General features: G+C 35.9%; 1 protein-coding gene across 2 annotated transcripts in view; it reads right to left on the reverse strand.

Annotated features, from left to right (window-relative positions):
• DCC (DCC netrin 1 receptor) overlaps nt 1-22,339 on the reverse strand; it is a 1,210,743-nt gene that overhangs the window by 205,737 nt on the left and 982,667 nt on the right. For both annotated transcript variants that reach the window (XM_028837901.2, XM_028837898.2), the window contains exon 14: nt 14,312-14,422. In XM_028837901.2, the coding sequence (XP_028693734.2) occupies nt 14,312-14,422 (111 nt within the window). The remainder of the gene's footprint in view (nt 1-14,311; nt 14,423-22,339) is intronic.

Raw genomic sequence — 22,339 nt, forward strand, 5'->3', positions numbered from 1 at the left:
CTGGATTGCAGTGGTGATATCACAGCTCACTGCAGCTTCTAATCCTCTGACTCAAGTCAACCTCCCACCACAACCTCCCTAGTAGCTGGGACTACATACAGGCATCACCATGCCCAGCTAATTTATTTATCTATCTATTTATTTTATTTATCTATCTATTTATTTTATTTTTATATTTTTGTAGAGATGGAGTTTTGCTGTGTTGTCCAGGCTGGTCTTGAATTCCTGGACTCAAGCAATCCACCCGCCTTGGCCGCCTAAAGTGTTGGAATTATAGATGTGAGTCTACATGCCCAGCCTTAATGACCCTTTATCACCAAATTAAACTCACAGGACCAAAAGGACAGTTCCTATCGAGGTAGTATTAGACCCAAGCCATTCATAATATATGGCCTCATCATCATGATAACTATGCCAGGAGATTGTTCATAATCCATGATAGCCAATTTATGCCCACTCACTTAATACAAAGGCAGAAATAACAATTTTCCTTTTATGCTACCTGAGTGAGTTTTCTCTAACATAGATGACCTTATGGATTAGGAAAGTGGTTACTATTGGAATGAACTATAAAATATTAATTTAGAAAATTTGCTGTGGAAGATATATAATATGACTATTACTTATTTGGAGTCTGCAACTGAAATTTGCTGCTTAGAAGTACATGAAACATTTTACAAGTATCTCTAAGACACTGCTTGCACATATGAAGCACAGAGGAGTAGTAGAGTAGCTATTGAGTTAATTTGAAACCAAAGAGCACATTTTGCCTGAAATGTTTAAATTAATGAAGCCTGATATGGTTTGGTTGTGTTCCCACCCAAATCTCATCTTGAATTGTAGTTCTCACAATTCCTAAGTGTTGTGGGAGGTACCCATAGGGAGGTAATTGAATCACAGGGATGGGTCTTTCCCATGCTATTATCATGACAATGAATATAGATCTGATGGTTTTATAAAGGGGAGTTTCCCTGCACAAGTTCTCTTCTCTTGTCTGCCACCATGTGAGATGTGCCTTTCACCTTCTGCCATGACTGTGAGATCTCCCCAGCTACATGAAGCTGTGAGTCCATTAAACCTCTTGCTTCTGTAAATTGCCCTGTCTCGGGTATGTCTTTAACAGCAGCATGAAAACAGACTAGTACAAGGCCTCAAATTTTTACTAGAGTCTCAATGATCAAGAAAACTAGGTCAATTGCCACTCTTGATTATATTATTGAATTATGGACTATCTCTTGGTATGCTCTGGTTCTAAAGAACATGTTATTTTCTCTAACATGTATGTAGTCATGTTACTCTTTGTAACATATATAACATATGTAGACATGTTATTCTTTGTAACAGATATGTAGACATGGTATTCTTTGTAACATTAATGTAGACATGTTACACAGGTTTCCACTAATGTGTAATGTTCACATGCGGCACACTAGGTCATGTATTATATTAATCCCTGTGACATTTCAACAACCACTATGTATCTCCTATATACTAGTCGTAGTTCTAGGTACTAAAAATATAGTGTTGGGAGAGGAAAGACAAAAAATAAGTCCTAATAAATGAACAAGACAATCGTGAGATCTTGATAAGTGCCATGCTGGTGGGACAATCACTGACTCATCCAGGAAATTCTCCCCATTTGAGTCTAAGGTGGATGATCTGAAAGGGCCTGTCAAGCAAACATCGGAGTAGTGAGCTCTGCAGGGAGAGGAAACTATTGCAAATGCTCTACTGCAGGGATGAGTTTGATATTCAGAGAAATCGAGGAAGATCATCACATCTGGAACATCAAGGATGAGAGAGAGGATGAAAAAGATAAAAAGACAGTCAGCCAGTAGGAATGTACGATAGCATAGCTGCTATAAAGAAACCATATAAGGGTTCCTCAAGAAATTTAAAATAGAATTAACATATAATCCTGCAATTCCTCGTCTAAGTATGAAATGCAAAAGGAGTTGAAAGCAGGGACTCAAACAAATATTTGTACATCCATGTTGATAGCAGCATCATTTACAATAGCATAAAGGTGGAACTAACCAAAGTTTCCACCAATGTATAAATGCATTTTTAAAATGTGGTATATACACATAATGGAATACTATTTGGCCTCTAAAAAGGAAAGAATTGAATTTTTGAGACACGCTACAAGATGCACGAGCCTTGGCAACGATATGGTAAATTAAATAGGCCAATCACAAAAAATGACAAAAACTGCATAAACCTCCTTTTGTGAGGTACCCAGAGAAGTTAAATTCATGCAGAAAAGAGAATGGTGGTTGCCAGAGGCTGGGGGTTGGGGACGTTGGCAGATTTTTTTTAATGGGTACAGCACTTCACTTCTGCAAGATGAAAAGAGTTCTGGAGGTGGGTGGTGGTGATGGCTGCATGACAACATGAACTTGCTTAACGCCACTGAACTGTATACTTAAAGATTGTTAGGATGGTAGATTTTAGGTTATGTCTATTTGTCCATAATTGTAAACAATTATAAAAAGAGAAAAAAGAGAGTGAGTCACTTACAGACCAGGTTACTGTAGGCAAGGCAAGTCAAGATAAGTAAGAAAGTTAGGTTTTATTCTACGTAGAAGGAGAAGATCTTAAATGGTCTTGACTGGCAGGGATGGAAGGTGTGAAGTGTGGTCTCATTGATATTACTGAAAGATCACTCTATTTTTCTGGGTTAAAAGAAGTTTGGAGAGCAGGCATAGAATGAAACGTGGAGACCGTAAAATTGCTTTGGCACTTGTCTAGGTGGCTGTTGTGAAGATGATATAAAGTGGATAGATTTAGGACATGTGTAACGTATAGTTAACAGAGCTATAGAGTAGATGTGAGTGGTGCAGGAAAAGGGAGATTTAATCATAACCCATAGGTCTTTGACTTAGTAACTGTTGATTGATGGACCGAAATGAAGAAAAATAGGTGAGATCTCCTTGGGTCATGTTCAATGTGAGATGCCTATTAGTCAAACCTGTGGCTATCTCAAGGAAGTAGTTGGGTACGTAAGTCTGGAATTTTGGTGAAAGGTCACAGCTAGATATACATGGATGTAGAAGCCATCAGCATATAGGTGGTATTTAAAATAAATGTGTATGAATAGAGATATAGTGTCACCATATATATACAAAACTACAATTAAGATCATGTTATTGCTCTGCTCAAAACCCCCCAAGGTGTTCCCAAACCACATTGTAGGCCATGTCCTTTACAATGGCCTAAAAGGCCATAAATGATCTCTCTTTCCGCTTATCTCTCTACCTTCTTCACCTGTGATTTTCCCTTCATTCACCTCACTCCAGTCATCTACTGGATACTTTGTTTTCCTCCTAGTGGACAGCAAGATTTGTCTGTGCCAGATCTTGGAAATGCAAGCAGTCACCACCACATACTATCTGCTATAGATGGCACTGCCAAGTTGTGTCACGCAGTTGTAACTTTTGACAAATATTCACATATTTGTTCTCCATTTAGCATGCTGCATTTTATGGATCGTTTTGTTAGAGTTTTGTTCTAGTCCTTAACAGCCTATATTTCTTTACAGCAAACTATATAAGGCAATTGATATACCCACACTCTGCCTTTCCAGGCAGGTCTGATACTTATAAATGTGTTCAATTCTATAGACAGGGCGTGTTCTCACCAAAGGACATCACTTCCCTTAGGCCACTCACCTCTATAAACTTTAAAGGTTATTTGTTTATTTATCATAGTGGAAAACCACTTCTATTCACCATTTAACTCTACTTTATAGTGTTTTACCATCCTATTTCTAATATTTTGACAATATTCTCCTTTTTTTTTTTTTGAGACAGGTTCTCACTCTGTCACCCAGGCTGGAGTGCAGTGGTGCAATTCTGACTCACTGCAGCCCTAACCTCTAGGACTCAAGTGATCTTCCAACCTCAGTCTTCTGAGTAGCTGGGACCACAGGTACACACCACTACACTTGGCTAATTTTTAAAAGAAAACTTTTGTAGAAATGGGGTCTCCCTGTGTTGCCCAGGCTGGGAATATACATTTTTAATTTATTTTAAAAATTGATATGCAGCAACATTTACTTAGTGGTACATGGCTCTATGGGTTTTGATAGAGTAAAATTTTGGTATCCATCATTCCTGTCAAAATACAGAAAAATTCCATCACCGCCAAAATTTCCTTAGGCTGCCCCTTTACAGTCAAGCCCTCCCCTAATCTCTCATTACTAATTTTAATAATGAACATTAACATTTTCCCCTCTATGAATGGAAAAATCAGTTATTCATACTAATATTTACTTATTGATTTGTATCATTAAAAATTTTTAAACCCTATAGATTTTGTTCTTGTTCCTAATAATGACTAAACTTTATGGAGACCTATTACTCATGTGTCATACTCATTAATTTAACAAATGTTTTCTCATTTAGCATTTCACATATAGTTTGTACTCTTAGCTATTCTACAGATTTTGTTACTACCACAAGTTCTTCCAGTTCAACACTGTTTTGTAATTTTTAACGCATTTTGTCTTTTTGTTTACTTTTAATATGCATTTTCTATTCATCTTAATAGTTTTGTGTCAACCTAATGTTCTTATTTCATGTTTTATTTTTAACTACTATTTTTTCTGCTTCGATAGAAAAAGAATGTAGAAGTCTAACAGGAGTCAATGAATACATAGACAACACTCTTAAAAGGGAGTTTTGACAGCTCTACTCCTTGAAAACCACAACAATGAATTGTAATCCTTAAAATATGTGTCTCCTAAATCTAAGCCAATTAAACTGGCAGATCTAAGGATAGGGAATCTTTCTTCCCCTATGTCCTCCAATCCTCGATATCAACATACTTACTCCTAGTGATAACAAAGGTAAATACTAAAATAATTCACCAGAATCCACATCCTCTCTGCACCTTTGTACACTGGCTTTTGCCTCACATTGATTATAACTCAAAAGGAAAATGAGGGGAAAATGTAATGTACTTTTTAGGGAAGAGACCCTCGATGACATGCCCAAAGTTTATCCTAAAAAAACCATCAAGATTCCTCCCTTCCCTGATTTTCTCTTGCTCAGAGAAGCTGCAGAATCCCAATTCCAGATTACAGATAGGAGTCAGCCCTTTTTTGGCCCAACAATTAGACAAGCATGGTCTCTGTCTATCAAGTTCTTGATTTGGCAACAACCACCAGGAAGTTAAGATGCCTATATAGGGTAGAAAGTTGGCATGTCCAACAGAATACAGAGAAAATATAGTGAAGTTTGGTTTTGTTTAAAAACTGCTGACTTCTTGAAATAGTGAGAGTAATCCTGACTCTTAGAGCAAATACTCTTAATGTGGCTTTCAAGGAGCAGCTGCAGACACCAGCCCTTCCATATCTGGGAACTGTTCTCTCAATTTAGAGTTTAAGGATACCAGCTTCAACTATCACAAAACGTCACTAGAACTTTGTAATATTCTACCATGAGGCATTTGATCAGCTACCTTACACTGAATAATCTCCATGGCCACTCAAACCATAAAACTTATTCTGTATGGGGAGACAGAGATCTTAGTCCTTGCTAAATGAAATCTTTAGGCTCGTTTTCCTCAAAGTGGATTCAAATTGTATGCTCTCAAAACTACAGACCTATTGGTTTGTCCCAGAACAAACAAACAAAAACACCGCTGTAACTTTAAAATCTTATGCCAAGCTGTCTTCTAGAAAACTAGGGCTTTCATTTTCATATTGTACATAAGCAAAAAGGGATGCATTCTACATTTACGAAAAAATACAACAGAGAGCAGCAGATATTTCTGGCTCATTTATCTGAAATTAGAGTTTGTACATAATGATGAAAATCAGTGAAGAATCAAACTATGTAAGTGTTACACATTTCTCACAAATACCCAGCTATGAATATTTTACATTCACCCACTCACTTATTATTGAGTAATATGTAGCAGGCACTGTGTGAAATATCCAGAAGTTCAAGACAAAGCATGGTCTTTGTTTCAAGTTTATTGGGAAGAGTGTCCAAATGTGTTTAGAGAAAAGACATCTGAGTGAAACTCAGATAAGAGAAAGCTTCCTAGAAGTGAAGCATCTAGTGAGTTTTGAAGGACAAGCAGGTGCGAAATACATGTGAAAATATACTTGGGTAAAAAGCACGCTAAGTCCAAAAGCTTGATCCACCATGCAGCTGAGGAAGTGAACTTGGAGGGAAGTGCAGGTAGGCAGGCAGGATGGGATGTCACAGTTGAGGCTGAAGGAAGGACCACATGGAGAAGAATCTGAGCAGTGAATTGACATCATCAGATCTGGTTCTGAAAAAATCACTCTGACAACACTATGGGGTCTAGAGAGGAGGGAGAGCAAACAGGTGTCCAGAAAATAGCAAACCTGAGGCTACTTTCAGGTGACAAATGATGTGAGCCTGACATAAAGTGTGGTGGTGGGTGTGGAGAAGGGAGGATGGATTCCAAATCTATTACGAAGGTAGAAATTACAGATCTTGGTGATTGAATGGATTTTGACAGGGAGTGAAATGGAGTTGAGGGTGATAGGGAGACTTTTGGCTTGGATGACAAGTGATTACTGGTACTAGTCACAAAGTGAAGAATACAATCAGTCTTAAGGGAAATGATAATTTGAAAGATCAGCTCAAAACCTCCAATTGTATAAAAAGACTTGTGTTTGAGTAACCCACCTTTGTTATATTTAAAAATACCTGAAGAAAAAATGATGACAAAATCCTTACAGCCACCTGTGGCCTTTTATTTTTGAATTATATAAGATGTGATGACTTCACCCTCCTTTGCCTTCAGTTCCATCACCAGAATCAACCACTGTCCACCAGTTTGATGTAAGAGAAGAAAAACATTTTCTGTTCTACTAAAAGTACTGGCAATAGTTTCACACTATTTAGTAACTAATATGCTGCTTGAGAAGTGGCTTTATTTTTATATTTATTCCTCAAATATACCCAGATAGGTGCTGTCTCTATGTTCTGTTACACTGATCTGTCCATTCCAATGTCAGATAGTACTATACTGATTTTAAATCAGGCTTTATAGTAACTGCTAGTATTTATTATCCTTTTCCAAAATTTCTTGGGATTCTTTTATATTTATTCTTCCATATAAATTTCTTTTTTCACCCCAGAAAATCTTTAATCATTTAAAATTTACTCTGATTAGAATTGTCTAAAATTAATCATTGATTTGGAAATAACTAATGTAATAATGATCAGATTTTTCATCCAGAAACATATGTAACTTGCTATTTACTCATGTCTTGTTTTATAGTTTTCAGTAAAATGTTATATCTTTTATGATACACATTTGTTTACATCTTGTTAAACTTAGTCCTAGATATTATATTTTAGGTGGTTTTATAAATGCATTTCTTTTCAATGTTTAAACTAATTTTTGCTACTAAAAAGAAAAGCTATGCTTTTGAAACATATAACTTTATTAAATTCTCTTATTGGTTCTAATAGGTTTTTAGTGCAGCTTCTTGCAATTTTTAAATATGCAATAACACCATTTATAAGATTTCTTTCCTCTTGTAATAAAATGTTATGAATTTTAAAGTTTGTTTTTCTTGCCAAAACCTCTATCTTCTTGAATAACAGAAATCATAGGAAGTTTTTAAGCTTGTTTGGATTGTAAATCAAATGTGTTTAGTAGTTTACCATTTAGCATAATGTTTGTTTTTAGTTTTTTGTAAAAACAATACAATTTTGAAAGATTGCTTATATTCCTATAATACGTTTTTTAAAAACTGCGTAATTCCACAAAACGCCCTCCTCAATCTATTGTTATAATTATTTGATGCCCCATTAAATTATACCTTAATTAGATGATGAGTTTTTAAGATGTACTGAACATACACTCTCCTTTTGTAACATAAATGAATACATCTGTTCCCTAAATGTAGACAGCAAGGCTTTATCATCATGAACAAGGAGAAGTTTCATAAGATCAATGGTCTGAGTATTTCATATTACCGTCAGAAAGAACTGCAGTCATGGCCAGGTGCGGTGGCCATGCCTGTAATCTCAGCATTTTGGGAGTGCACCAAGGCAGGCAGATCACCTGAAGTCAGGAGTTCAAGACCAGCCTGGCCAACATGGTGAAACCCTGTCTCTACTGAAAATACAAAAACTAGCCAGGTGTGGTGGTGGACGCCTATAATCACAGCTACTCGGGAGGCTGAGGCAGGAGAATCACTTGAACCCGAGGGGTGGAAGCTGCAGTGAGCTGAGATCACGCCATTGCACTTCAGCCTAGGCGACAGACCCAGATTCTGTCTAAAACAACAACAACAACAACAACAACAAAAACAACAACAAACTGCAGTCAAAGTCTGAGATCTACTTATTTATCAAAACCAGAAAAATCAGAAAGAACAACACACCGTTGAGCACTTTGTTGCCATTATCATAGTTAATTCTCACAAAAACCACTGTGATGGATACTGCTGTTATGCCCTCTTTACACATGAGAAAAACCAGGGCATAGGAAAGTTATTTGCCCAAGAATATACGGTAAGTGGAGCTGGATCCAAACCTAGTCATTAAGACTCCAAAACCCACCTGATCCTTTACATGGTAGTTAGAAAAAAGTCAAGCAAGCCATAGAAGGATCAGACATTCCATGGGCACAATAAAGTTTGTTATAACCAAGTAAAAGACTTGCAATTTCTTTGAACATTTATCTAAGTCAAAACAACCTGTGCCATCCTTTGTACAGTGGAACTTTGAGATTCTGAAAAACCACTTGCCCAGGAACCGAAACAGATACTATATTGCTTTTAAAAATCAGTTTTTGCTTTGCCTTCTATGCTTCTTACGTGTAAGATGAAATTCACTTGAATGATAATAAGGGGCTGAGTCTTAAATTTCACAGTGGAATAGCTACTGTACCACTGGTCCATCAAATTCCCCAAGGCTATCTGTCAATTAGCAACATGGAATATCATAAATGGTCCCCATCAAAGTACAAGAAAGAAAATCTATTCTATGACATGCCACCTTCACTCCTCTGTGCACACCAAATCCCATACTAACATCAAGTGAAATCACCAGAAGAACACATTCTTTTGCTCACTGGTGTAAACTACACTCCTTACCCTAATTCTTAAATGAAATGAATTTGCAGTGAACCCATTTATTACCAGTTTGGGTTAATAAGGCTAATTACCTATTTCCTGGGGGCAAGAAATTAGGGCCAGGTCCTAGGTTCACATTTTTTTGCTGCATCACCATTACACTTTCTTAAGTCTGCACTGCTGACTTTTGATAGCTAAACTCCTCCACTTCAGGGTAGAGATTTGATTTTAAATTACATGATTATTTATAGTGTATAGCAATTTCCACCTGTTCACTCCAAAAAAAAAAAAAAAAAAGCATAAACAGATTTCCAAGCTCAGTTTCTTGAAGGATATTTTGTTGAACTCTATCACAAACTCTCTCATTTCTTTATGCAAGACATTTACATGAAAACCCTGGGGAATTCTAATGATCTTGGTTTTTTTTTTTTTTTTTTTTTTTTAAGCTGAAATTTTGAGGTACAAAATAAATATTTTAAAACTTCCCAGCTGTCAATAATAGCAATGTGCTTTCCAGGGAAACCTGAACAATGTGGTTTGGTTTTATAATTGCTTTAACAAAACATCTAATTAAAAGGACAATCCATGAGGAATTAGGGTATTTCTCTGAGTTACAGTTATCTTCACACTCCTTAAGCCAAGTTGGGAAGGCAAGAGGAACTACAGAAGTCACAGGAGGCAGGGGTTTCCTTTAACAATCTGCAAATAGCACTGTTTCTGTTTAGCTGACTCTCAGGGCTCAGAGTTATGGAGTAATGAGTAGATCATTCTCTTGGGGATCACCACCAGGCTCTGACGCAGGGGCGGGGGTAAGTTATACAACATAATGCATCCAGAGAGGCCTAATGATGCAGTTACCTTCCAACACAGATATCTTCAGCTATAGCAAAGAAATCCTCCCATTTTATGTGGTTTAAAATGATTGCTTTTTCTCCTTATCCTTAATTTTTGGGAGATCAAAGCAATTCTATATGGAAATTTATGATTACAGAGCATCAGGACTCAAAATTTAGAACTCAAAGCTTTCCAACATCACCCAAGAAACTTTTGGTGCAAGTCATTTGTATCTTATTTTATGATTTAAACATTTACACAAATACATTAAAATGAGATGAACATTTAAGTAAATCTTTTTTAAAACAGAGCAAACTAGCAGGCTCAATTTTCTTTTGTAGCTACTAATGACCTCTACTGATCTTGTTCATTCCTTCAAATATTAATTTCTATCAAGGGTTACACTTTTTAATATATAAATGGTGCAATCAAAAGAATAAAACCAGAAGGAAAGAAAGGAAACCAAAATCACTTTTAGGAAGTGTCACAGTTGAAAGTGATCATGGATCAATAAATTGAGAAGGCCTTTGGAACTAACACTTTGTTACAGCAAGTGAAACACATTTCCCACACATTTACACAGTTAAGTGCTCTGAAATGGCTTTTAGTTTTCATTATGTCTACATGTGAACAATCTCAAATGTCTTCTATGCTGTCCTACACATACTTCCCTACAATCCTAGCTGACAGAACCCCCTTTCCCTGAAGTTTCTAGTTCAAGTTCTATGTGTTTTCATGAAATCTTTTCTAATCAGTGCAGCCATTATCTGTCTGGGTCTCAATAGAGCTGTTCTTGATGTTTTCATGTTTGTACTCCCCATGATTCAGCACACTGTAGATTCTTAAACTATATTTCATAATAACTACATCCATACCCAAAGAAAGAGAAGGAATGCTGCATGTAGAAAAGTTCAAACAAATCCAATTAAAAGCATTTATTAAGACTCTCATGAGCATGCCATAGAGACTCTTGATTGAAATAGATGCATAAACTGGATTATAGTTAGACTGCATTGATATGAAAAACATGGAGTTAAATGAAAATTTTGTGTCTTCCAATAAGTGGTGATTTTATATTTTGGTTCTATTTAAGTTGTGACTCATTCAGAGTCAGGAAAAAGAGCACATAAGTCAAGTAGAGAGTCCGTTTCATTCTGGATATTTTGTAAGACCTTTAGCACCTCTGCTTCATTAATTTTCTCTCCTTCCAGTAAAAGATACACCCCTTAGGTTTGGGTAAATGATATGATCTCACTTCTTAGAATCGTTTGTTTGCCTTGAATCACTGTGTTTATGGTCATCAGGTCATTTCTATGGGATTAGTGGAGGCTTTTCTTTGATCCCCTACACTGGACCACAATGCCCAACACCTGTTTTTTGTTTTGTTTTGTTTTGTTTTGTTTTGTTTTGTTTTGAGGTGGAGTCTTGCTGGCTCTGTCTCCCAGGCCGGAGTGCAGTGCACAATCTCGGCTCACTGCTACCTCCGCCTCCCAGGTTGAAGCAATTCTCCTGCCTCAGCCTCCTGAGTAGCAGGGATTACAGGTGTGCACCTCCACACCCAGCTAATTTTTGTATTGTTAGTAGAGACAGGGTTTCACTATGTTGGCCAGGCTGGTCTCGAACTCCTGACCTCAAGTGATCTGCCTGTTTTGGCCTCAAAACCTAGTTTTGAGCTCCACAGTTGCTAGCTGACTACTTGATTAAGTTAGTTAAACTTTCATAGCTTAAGTTACTCACCTATAATGTAAGGCTAATAATGTATACTTCATAAGGGTAGATGAAAGGAGGAAACATAAATCTATAAAATTTAAAAAGTAATTACCAGGTAAATAAGTTAGAATAGAAAAAAGTAACTATTTACATAGTTTATTGTGGCCACCCTTTTATTTTTTACATAAGACAAATTACAACCTCATGACTTTGAGATATATATGGCAAGAAGGATGCCAATCACCAATTAGGCTCTATTCAGGATGACTGTTCTTGCTTTTTCTTCTACCTGGAGGGCTCTAGTCTGACCTATTCACATGGCTTCCCCTTCACTTCCTTAAAGTCTGGGTTCATATTTTATCTAAACAGAGAGATTTTCTCAGCTCCTTATATAAATCAGTACTTTCTAATCCTTGCTATCCCCTCTACCATGCTGCTTTTTCTTCAGAGCACCTATCACTCTCTACCTCCATCTGAATAAAACTTATACTCCTTGGGTGTAGGGACTTTATTTATTGTTTAATCTCTAGTACCTAATGTAATATCTGGCATATATAGATCTTTAATAAGAGATGTATGCTGAATAAATACATGAATGAAAATTTTCTAAGCTATCAGCAATGGGTATGAACTCTGTGAAATGTGACTTTCGGTAGTCCCACAACTTTTCAATTATATAACCTAAGACAAGTTAAATAGTATCTCTAAGCCCCAAGTTACTTTTTTGTAAACTCCTATATTACCTCTGGGGTTGTCTTAAAGTCACTGCCTGTGTTTGCCTACTTAGAATACATTTTTTGTGTGTGCATGCTTCAGCCAGAGTAATCTCTACAAAATGCAATTCTAATTAAGTCACTATTTTTTAAATCAACCTTTGATGACTTGCCTAAAACAAAGTTATTGCCTTAATGACATTTAGACAATGTTTAACATTCTTAACTTTGTCTTGTCACATTTAGAACCCGCTTATCTTACAAACTTCATCATATGCCATCTCTGTGTTTCATTCTTGATGGCCTTTTTCAGTCCCCAAACAGCATCATTGTCTTGACTTCAAAAACCACATTTACCTTACTCTCTATTCCTTCCCCTCAACTGCCAATGTATTTTTTGCATACCTAATTCTTATTCATCCTTCAGTTCTCAATATAAATGCAAGTCTGTCTGTTTGCCTGCCGGTCCATCCATCCACCCATCCATCCATCCATCCATCCATCCATCCATCCACCCTAAGTTGAACTACAGTTTTCAAGTACCCAATCAGGTTTTAACTATAACAATGGCAACTTCCTATACTTCACCTAAACTGTCTATCTATCTTTGCTATACTCCAAGCTCCATGAGAAAAGAACCAAGTGTTTCTTATTTATTATTTATCAAAGCTCAGCACAGTGCCTGATGCTTAGTAAGATTTCTATAAATATTCATTGAATTAATATATAGTCACATGGCAGAGATTAATATTATTGTGGAAATATCAACTATTGATTGTTTAATGCTACCATAATTATTTAGTAAAATCAAATCTGTGGCTATAGAAAAATCATGAATGATGGTGAGGAATTCAAAAAGAGAAAAAGAGAAAGATGAAGGAGAAAGAGAATGAGATGGAGGAGTTCTAGAAAGAGGAAGGAAGACATGAGAAAGAGGAATAAAAGAACTAGGAAAAGAATGAAAGTGAGGAAGACATGGAAAGAGAGATTAAAAATGTAAGGGAAAATAAGGTAATATAGAGTTTTTACTCTCAATTTTTACTGCAATAATTTCAGATGTATCAGTTAAGGAATAAGAGAATTTCAATGTTAGCTATAATAGGCAATTATCTTGTACTGTCACATTTTCAATACATATGAGTTTATCTTTATATCTACCTTTAATTGACACTAGTTTTGATTATCTAGCTTTAGGAATACTTATCATATCTCACTTCTTTCCAAGGACCTCTCATTTTTATGAATCCTTACTTTTTAAATTTTTAACTCTAATTCTATATATTTGTTTTATTATTTAATGTTTTATTCTGTCACTTCATTACCCTTTCCTCTTAAATTTTATTTTAAAAATTTAGTCATGATGTTTTTATTTCCAGAGCAATTTCTCATTTGCTGATTTTCAGGAGTTTGCTTATATTTAATTTATTAATATATTAATCTTATATGAATCCTAATATCCTACTGATGAATGTTTCAGGACAACTATCAGCTAAGCAAATAAATTAGGTTGTTTTTTATATCAAGAAAAGGTAATAATAATATCATAAGCAAGTAAAAAAATACATATAGATGTTTTTCAAAAGCCTCATAAAAAGGCAAGAGGAGCTATATTATATAGTTATAGTTCATGATTACTATGATACATTACACTAATTCTTGTGGACGAAATGGTTAAGGCCGATTATTCAAAATAAAATAAGAAGAAAATACCTTATTTCAGATGATCTTGAAAACAAATAACTTGTTATGAGGACCATGATTATTGCATAATCAATGCTACATCATTCATGGGCTAGCATTATTTACGTGGCATTGTTGAAGACTATGTATTCACTAATGTTTCCCTGTTGTGTTTAGAATATGAACATATAATAAGAATGAATGTCACCAAAATTAGAGTTCATTCCTTTTTTAAGACACTTTTTGAAGCTGAGGTAACAAGAAGATAATCAGAGTGATAGTAACTGGGAAAAAGTCTTACCATCCAGATCATTCTCTGGGGTCTCCGCAGTATACCAGTTGGAAGGTGGTCCAGTGCCATTGACTGTCATTGCTGACACCTGGAAACTGTACTGACTTCCTTTCTCCAGTCCTATGAAAGAATTTTCCACAGTGGGGAAGAAAGTTACTATGCACCAAGTATTCCTACGTGGGTTTCAAAAAGCTTCAGCAAAATTGTAACAATAGTGGACATGCTTTACATTGTTTGTAACTATTGTGGTAATGATTATTTTGACTAAAAGGGTAGAAATATCATAGCAAGAAATAAAATTAATTTTTATAATTCTTTTGAGTTTTTTCCATTTTATAAAAATATGTCCATGTAAATAGCCTAGGGGCAGATGCAGAATATAAAGTAGAAATGATGAAGAAATAATCAAAAATTGCATGGATCATTTTTCCTTACTCTTTGGAAGAGCCATGTCTATAAATCAAGAACAGTCAATCTAAAAATTTATGTCTCCATCATTCATTCATGGTCTGTGATTATGTTTTCTTTAGGCCAAAAATCAAGAATCCAAAGCCAATGCACTTCAGAAGAAAATATTAGGGCTTTGGTCTCTTCAAACTATCTTTCAAGAATATTTTGTTTTGCATTAGCTTCCACACAAGAGATATAGAAAATCAATCTCTATGATAATTTTGGCATAATATTGTACACAATTATCACATTAGGGTTTATTTTAAAAAGCACAGATAACACAGGTAAACTAGAGAGGCCACACGGATCATTCATCTGATATATGAAAATTTTTGATGTAAGTGACTTTCCTCTTACCAAAAGCTCAAAGTAGCTCATTAACATGATAAATTATTGTAAAACAAATGATATTTGTGAAAAAAACGTGATATTTTTGAGACTCAGACTAAATGATCAAGTCCTTAAACCTCAAGGAATTAAACAACCCTGATAAAGATAAAAATGTAACCATTATCCCCCATTCATCTGAAATAGTGCAAATATTTGGTGCCAAGAAAAAAATGCATAATAAAAGAAATTATGCTCTTGTACAAAATTACATATTTGAAAATTTTTTGCATAGGAAGATGAGTACTTAGTGGTAAGGGGAATTCAAACTTACTATTAATAGGAGATGATATTTTAAATGATGGTTAGAAAGGATCAGTTATTGCAAGGAATGAACAGTTGCCTTTAATAAATAGTACTATTAGACCATTTGATAAATTCACCCACATAATGATATTTATAACACAAATTTCTGTCCTCTAAAGAAGCTTCTAATTTTATAAAATAGTTTGGAAGCTCCATGAAGACATATATTGAGACTGTCATTGAATGTGTTCTTGTTTTGTTATTAATATTATTCAGGTTTTAATTGTATATTCATAGGGTCCACAATAGTACCTGAAGCAGGGAAGATGCACACAAAAAACAACACTTGAAAAAATCTACTAAAACTGATTGGGTACAAAAACACTAACATAGAGAAAATATTAGGTTAATACACAGGATTTCAACCACATCAACAAGATGGCAAAGAGATGCTTCAAACATAAGGCCTTTGTCATTCCTTAAGTAGGTTCATGCTCGCTTTGATTTGTTAACATGGTATTGATCTAATTTTGTTCATTTTTTTCATCATTTCATAGGCACTGTTGTTGATTACTGAGGCAGTGGGATTACAGAGATTTTCCGGGAAATTAAAAAATTAATAGGGAGAGAACCTTGAGAAGAAATGGTTACCTACTCATAACAGCTTATGACTTTCATAATGCTCTTGTTTAAAATAAAGTTCTAATCCATCAAAAATGTACTCATGCTATGTAGAAGTTTAACTTCACTTTTATTTAAAATGAATAAGCAATCATGTCAATACTGTCTCAAGTGATTGATTTGAAAAACGCTTTGTGATGGTCAGTTATATGTATCAACTTAGCTAGGCTACAGCACCCAGTTATTCAATCCAACACCAACTGAGGTATTGCTGTGAAGGTATATTATAGATGGGACTAAAGTCCATATTCCGTCAACTTTAAGTAAGAGATATTGCCATAGTCTATTTGGATGGCCCAGATTCGATCAGATAAAAGGCCTTAAGTGCAGAACTGAGGCTGCCCTGAGGCAGAAATTCTGCCCTGCCATGGCTGTGGACTTAGCTTGAGAGCTCCAGCTTGCCCCTTAATGGCCTGCCCAGTGGATTTTGGAATTGCCTGGCCAGCCATCATAACCACTTAAACCAATTCCTTGCAATACTTTTCTTAGTATGTATTTCCTGCTGGCTCTTTCTTTCTCTGGTAGAAACCTGACTGATATACCTGTTTTAAGTAAAACAAAGTCTGCTAACAACTTGAAGTTATCATTAGAAAGCAGTTTAGATTTTTGTTGGTTTAAAGTTTGTTTATCAGAGACAAGGATTGCAACCCCTGCTTCTTTCTTTCTTCCTTCCTTCTTTTCTTCCTTCCTTCCTTCCTTCCTTTTCTCCCTCCCTCCCTCCTTTCTTTCTCTTTCTCTTTCTTTCTTTCTCTCTCTCTTTCTTTCTTTCTTTCCTTCCTTCTTTCTTCCTTCCTTCCTTCCTTCCTTCCTTCCTTCCTTCCTTCCTTCCTTTCTTTTTCTTTCTTTCTTTCCATTTTCTTGGTAAATATTCCTCCATCCCTTTATTTTGAGTCTGTGTGTGTCTTTGCTAGTGAGATGGGTCTCCTGAATACAGCAAACTGAGGGGTCTTGACTCTTTCTCCAATTTGCCAGTCTGTGTCTTTTAACTGGGGCATTTAACCTGTTTACATTAAGGTTAATAATGTTATGTGTGAATTTGATCCTGTCATTATGATTACACAATGCTGGTGATTATTTTGCCCGTTAGTTGATGCTGTTTCTTCATGATGCCGATGGTCTTTACAATTTGGTATGTTTTTGCAGTGGCTGGTACCAGATTTTCCTTTCCATTTTTAGTGCTTCCTTCAGGAGCTCTTGTAAGACAGGCCCAGTGGTGACAAAACCTCTCAGCATTTGCTTTCTGTAAAGGATTTTATTTCTCCTTTGCTTATAAACTTAGTTTGGCTGGATATGAAATTCTGGGTTGCAAATTCTTTTCCTTAAGAATGTTGAATATTGGCCCCCACTATTTTCTGGCTTGTAGTGTTTCTGCAGAGAGATCTGCTGTTAGTCTGGTGGGCTTCCCTTTGTGGATAATGTGACCATTCTCTCTGGCTGCCCTTAACATTTTTTCTTTAATTTCAATCTTGGTGAATCTGACCATGATGTATCTTGGGGTTGCTCTCCTCAAAGATCAAAAACAAAACAAAACAAAGAAGGGGATTACATAATGGTAAAGGGATCAACGAAACAAGAAGAGCTAACTATCCTAAATGTATATGTACCCAATACAGGAGCACCCAGATTCATAAAGCAAGTTCTTAGAGACCTACAGAGAGACTTCAACTCCCACTCAATAATAGTGGTAGACTTTAACACCCCACTGTCAATATTAGATCAATGAGCCAGAAAATTAACAAGGATACTCAGGACTTGAACTCCGCTCTGGACCAAGAGGACCTAATAGACATCTGCAGAACTCTCCCACCCCAAATAAAAAAATATACATTATTCTCAGCACCACATCACGCTTATTCTAAAATTGATCACATAATTGGAGGTAAAAACTCCTCAGCAAATGCAAAGGAATGAAAATCATAACAAACAGTTCTTAAACCACAGTGCAATCAAATTAGAACTCAGGATTGGAAATTCATTCAAAACCACACAACTACATGGAAACTGAACAACCTGCTCCCGAATGACTACTGGATAAAGAAATTAAGGCATAAATAAATAAGTTCTTTGAAATCAATGAGAACAAAGACACAACATACTACAATCTCTGGGACACAGCTAAAACAGTGTTTAGAGGGAAATTTATAGCACTAAATGCCCACAGGAGAAAGGAGGAAAGATCTAAAATCAACACCCTGATATCACAATGAAAAGAACTAGAGAAACAAGAGCAAACAAATTCAAAAGCTAGCAGAAGACAAGAAATAATTAAGATCAGAGCAGAACTGAAGGAAACGGAGACATGAAAAACCCTTCAAAAAATCAATGAATCCAGGGGGTGGTTTTTTGAAAAGATTAAAAAAATAGACCACTAGCCAGAATAATAAAGAAGGAAAAAGAGAAGAATCAAGTAGACAATAAAAAAATGATACAGGGGAGATCACCACTGATCCCATAGAAATACAAACTACCATCAGATAATACTATAAACACCTCTACACAAATAAACTAGAAAACCTAGAAGAAATGGATAAATTTCTGGACATACACACCCCCCACACGCTGCAAGACTAAACCTGGAAGAAGTCGAATCCCTGAATAGACCAATAGCAAGTTCTGAAATTGAGTCATTAATAGCCTACAAACCAAGAAATGCCCAGGACCAGACGGATTTATCGCCAAATTCTACCACAGGTAAAACGATGAGCTGGCACCATTCCTTCTGAAACTATTCCAAACAACAGAAAAAAAGGGATTCCTTCGTAACTCATTTTATGAGGCCAGCATCATCCTTATACCAAAACCTGGCAAAGACACAACAAAAAAAAAGTAAGTTTCAACCCAATATCACATTGATGATGAACATCAGTGTGAAAATCCTCAATAAAATACTGGCAAACCGAATCCAGCAGCATATCAAAAAGCTTATCCACCATGATCAAGTTGGCTTCATCCCTGGGATGCAAGGCTGGCTCAATATATGCAAATCAATAAACGTAATCCATCACATAAACAGAACCAGTAACAAAAACCACATGATTATCTCAGTAGATGCAGAAAAGACCTTTGATAAAATCCAACACCTCTTCATGCTAAAAACTCTCAATAAACTAGGTATTGATGTAATGTGTCTCAAGATAATAAGAGCTATTTATGACAGATGTACAGCTAATATACTGCATGGGCAAAAGCTGGAAGCGTTCCCTTTGAAAGCCAGCACAAGACAAGGATGCCCTCTCTCACCACCCCTATTCCACATAGTACTGGAAATTCTGGCCAGGACAATCCGGCAAAAGAAATAAAGAGTATTCAAATAGGAAGAGAGGAAGTCAAACGGTCTCTGTTTGCAGATGACATAATTGTATATTTAGAAAACCCCATTGTCTCAGCCCAAAATTTCCTTAAGCTGTTGAGCAATTGCAGCAGTCTCAGGATACAAAATCAATGTGCAAAAATCACAATCATTCCTATACACCAATAACAGACAGAGAGCCTAATCATGAATGAACTCTCATTCACAATTGCTACAAAGAGAATAAAATACCTAGGAATACAACTTACAAGATATGTGAAGGACGTCTTCAAGGAGAACTACAAACCACTGCTCAAGGAAATAAGAAAGGACACAAACAAATGGAAAAACATTCCATGCTCATGGATAGGAAGATCAATACCATGAAAATAGCCATACTCTCAAAAGTAATTTATAGATTCAATGCTATTCCCATCAAGCTACCATTGACTTTCTTCACAGAACTAGAAAAAAAAAAAAAAAAAAACTACTTTAAATTTCATATAGATCCAAAAAAGAGCCTGCATAGCCAAGATAATCCTAAGCAGAAAGAATGAAGCTGGAGACATCAGGCTACCTGACTTCAATCTATATTACAAAGCTACAGTAAACAAAAAAGCATGGTACTGGTACCAAAACAGATATATAGACCAAAGTAACAGAACAGAGGCCTCAAAAATAACACCACACATCTACAGTCACCTGATCCTTGACAAACTAGAGAAAAACAAGCAATGGGGAAAGGATTCCCTATTTAATAAATGATGTTTGGAAAACTGGCTAGCCATATGCAGAAAACTGAAATTGGACCCCTTCCTCACACCTTATACAAAAATTAACTCAAGATAGATTAAAGACTTAAATGTAAGACCTAAAACCACAAAAACCCTAGAAGAAAGCCTAGGACATAGGCATGGGTAAAGACTTCATGACGAAAACAGCAAAAGCAAAGGCAACAAAAGCCAAAATTGACAAATGGGATCTAATTAAACCAAAGAGCTTCTGCACAGCAAAAGAAAGTATTGTTAGAGTGAACATGGAACCTACAGAATGGGAGAATTTTTTTAAATCTATCCATCTGACAAAGGGCTAGTATCTAGAATCTACAAGGAACTTAAACAAATTTACAAGAAAAAAACAGCCCCATCCAAAAGTGGGTGATGGATATGAACAGACAGTACTGCTACAAAAGAAGACATTTATGCTGCCAACAAATATACGAAAAAAAAAAGCGCATCATCACTGATCATTAGAGAAATGCTAATCAAAACCACAATGAGATACCGTCTCATGGAAGTTAGAATGGTGATCATTAAAAAGTCAGGAAACAACAGATGCTGGAGAGGATGTGGAGAAACAGGAACACTTTTACACTGCTGGTGGGAGTGTAAACTAGTTCAACCATTGTGGAAGACAGTGTGACGATTCCTCAAGGATCTAGTCAGAAATACGATTTGACCGAGCAATCCCATTACTGGGCACATACCCAAAAGATTATAAATCATTGTACTATAAAGACACACGCACACGCATATTTATTGCAGCACTATTCACAATAGCCAAGACTTGGAACCAATGCAAATGCCCATCAATGATAGACAAGATAAAGAAAATGTGGCACATATACACTATGGAATACTATGCAGCCATACAAAAGGAGGGGTTCATGTCCTTTGCAGGGACATGGATAAAAATGAAAACCATCATTTTCAGCAAACTAACACAGAGAGAACCAAACACCACATTTTCTCATTAATAAGTGGGAGTTGAACAATGAGAACACATTGACACTGGGAGGGGAACATCACACACCAGGGCCTGTCAAGGGGTGGGGGTATAGAGGAGGGATAGCTTTAGGAGAAATACCTAATGTAGATGACGGGTTGATGGATGCAGCAAACCACCATGGCACATGTATACCTATGCAACATATCTGTACTTTTTGCATATATATTCTAGAATTTCAATTATAATAACAAAAAGAAAGCAGTTTAGAGGCCATCTAGTGTATTGTAAGTATTTCCCCAAAGGGATCTCACCCGGCCAGGCCAAACTATTTATCAGAGTATCCCTTCCAACCATATACAGTAGGGGAGTTCTTCATATCTTCCTTTCTATTATATCTGCAGTGAAGTTTTAGCATCCTGTAGAGATTAGTGCCCTAGGTCACTCTGAAAATCTTGCCAAATGTCTTTGAAGTATTAAATTTTATCTTTAAAACATCTTCAACTTTGCTGGGCTGTGGAACCTAACTACAAACACCTAAAAAAGTTAGGTTAAGTATAAAAAAAGCATTTAAATATGTACCTAGAATCCCATTATTAAAGAAAATCTTAAGTAATGTCTAGTCAATGGCTCATATAATGCTGAATATCTAACAAAGTATCCCTGCAAGTATAGCAGGAATACTTTTGTTGCATGAGAAATTCACCAATGGAGGTAACTCACTTTCAAGTTTTGCTTTGTGGACAAGTTCCTCCTTAGATTGCACTGAATCTGATTTGCCATAATATCACTTATGGATAGATTGCACTAGTTTTATCCTACTGGGATAAAAACAAATAAAATTTCTCCTATAAAACATGTTTATCCAAGACTTTAGATTCTAAATTCAGTACCTTTTGTATCAAACCTTTATCAAGAAAATTAAACTTGTGATCCTTTTTTTAAGCCCAAGTAAGTGCATGATATAAAGCAGAAGCAAACATTTTGGCTTTTCAGAGAAGCAGTCTGGACATTAACTTTAGAATTCCAGGTTTCAGGTAGCCCTGCTTCTATGCTGTGAGGGGTATTTGGTTGGGAAAATTTTAGATATACTAGAGGCCCTTTTAATAGCTATTTCCTATCTAAAGTGATGAAGTAATAATACATGCTTCCACTTTATAGTGTTCTTGTGAGGGTCAAATGAAAAATTGCTTGTAAAAGTAATTTATAAAATCAAGCATTTCATAGATGTAATAATAACTGACATTGGCACAGGGATT

This window comes from Macaca mulatta, chromosome 18 (genome assembly GCF_049350105.2).
Source record: "Macaca mulatta isolate MMU2019108-1 chromosome 18, T2T-MMU8v2.0, whole genome shotgun sequence".
Taxonomy (NCBI): Eukaryota; Metazoa; Chordata; class Mammalia; order Primates; family Cercopithecidae; genus Macaca; species Macaca mulatta.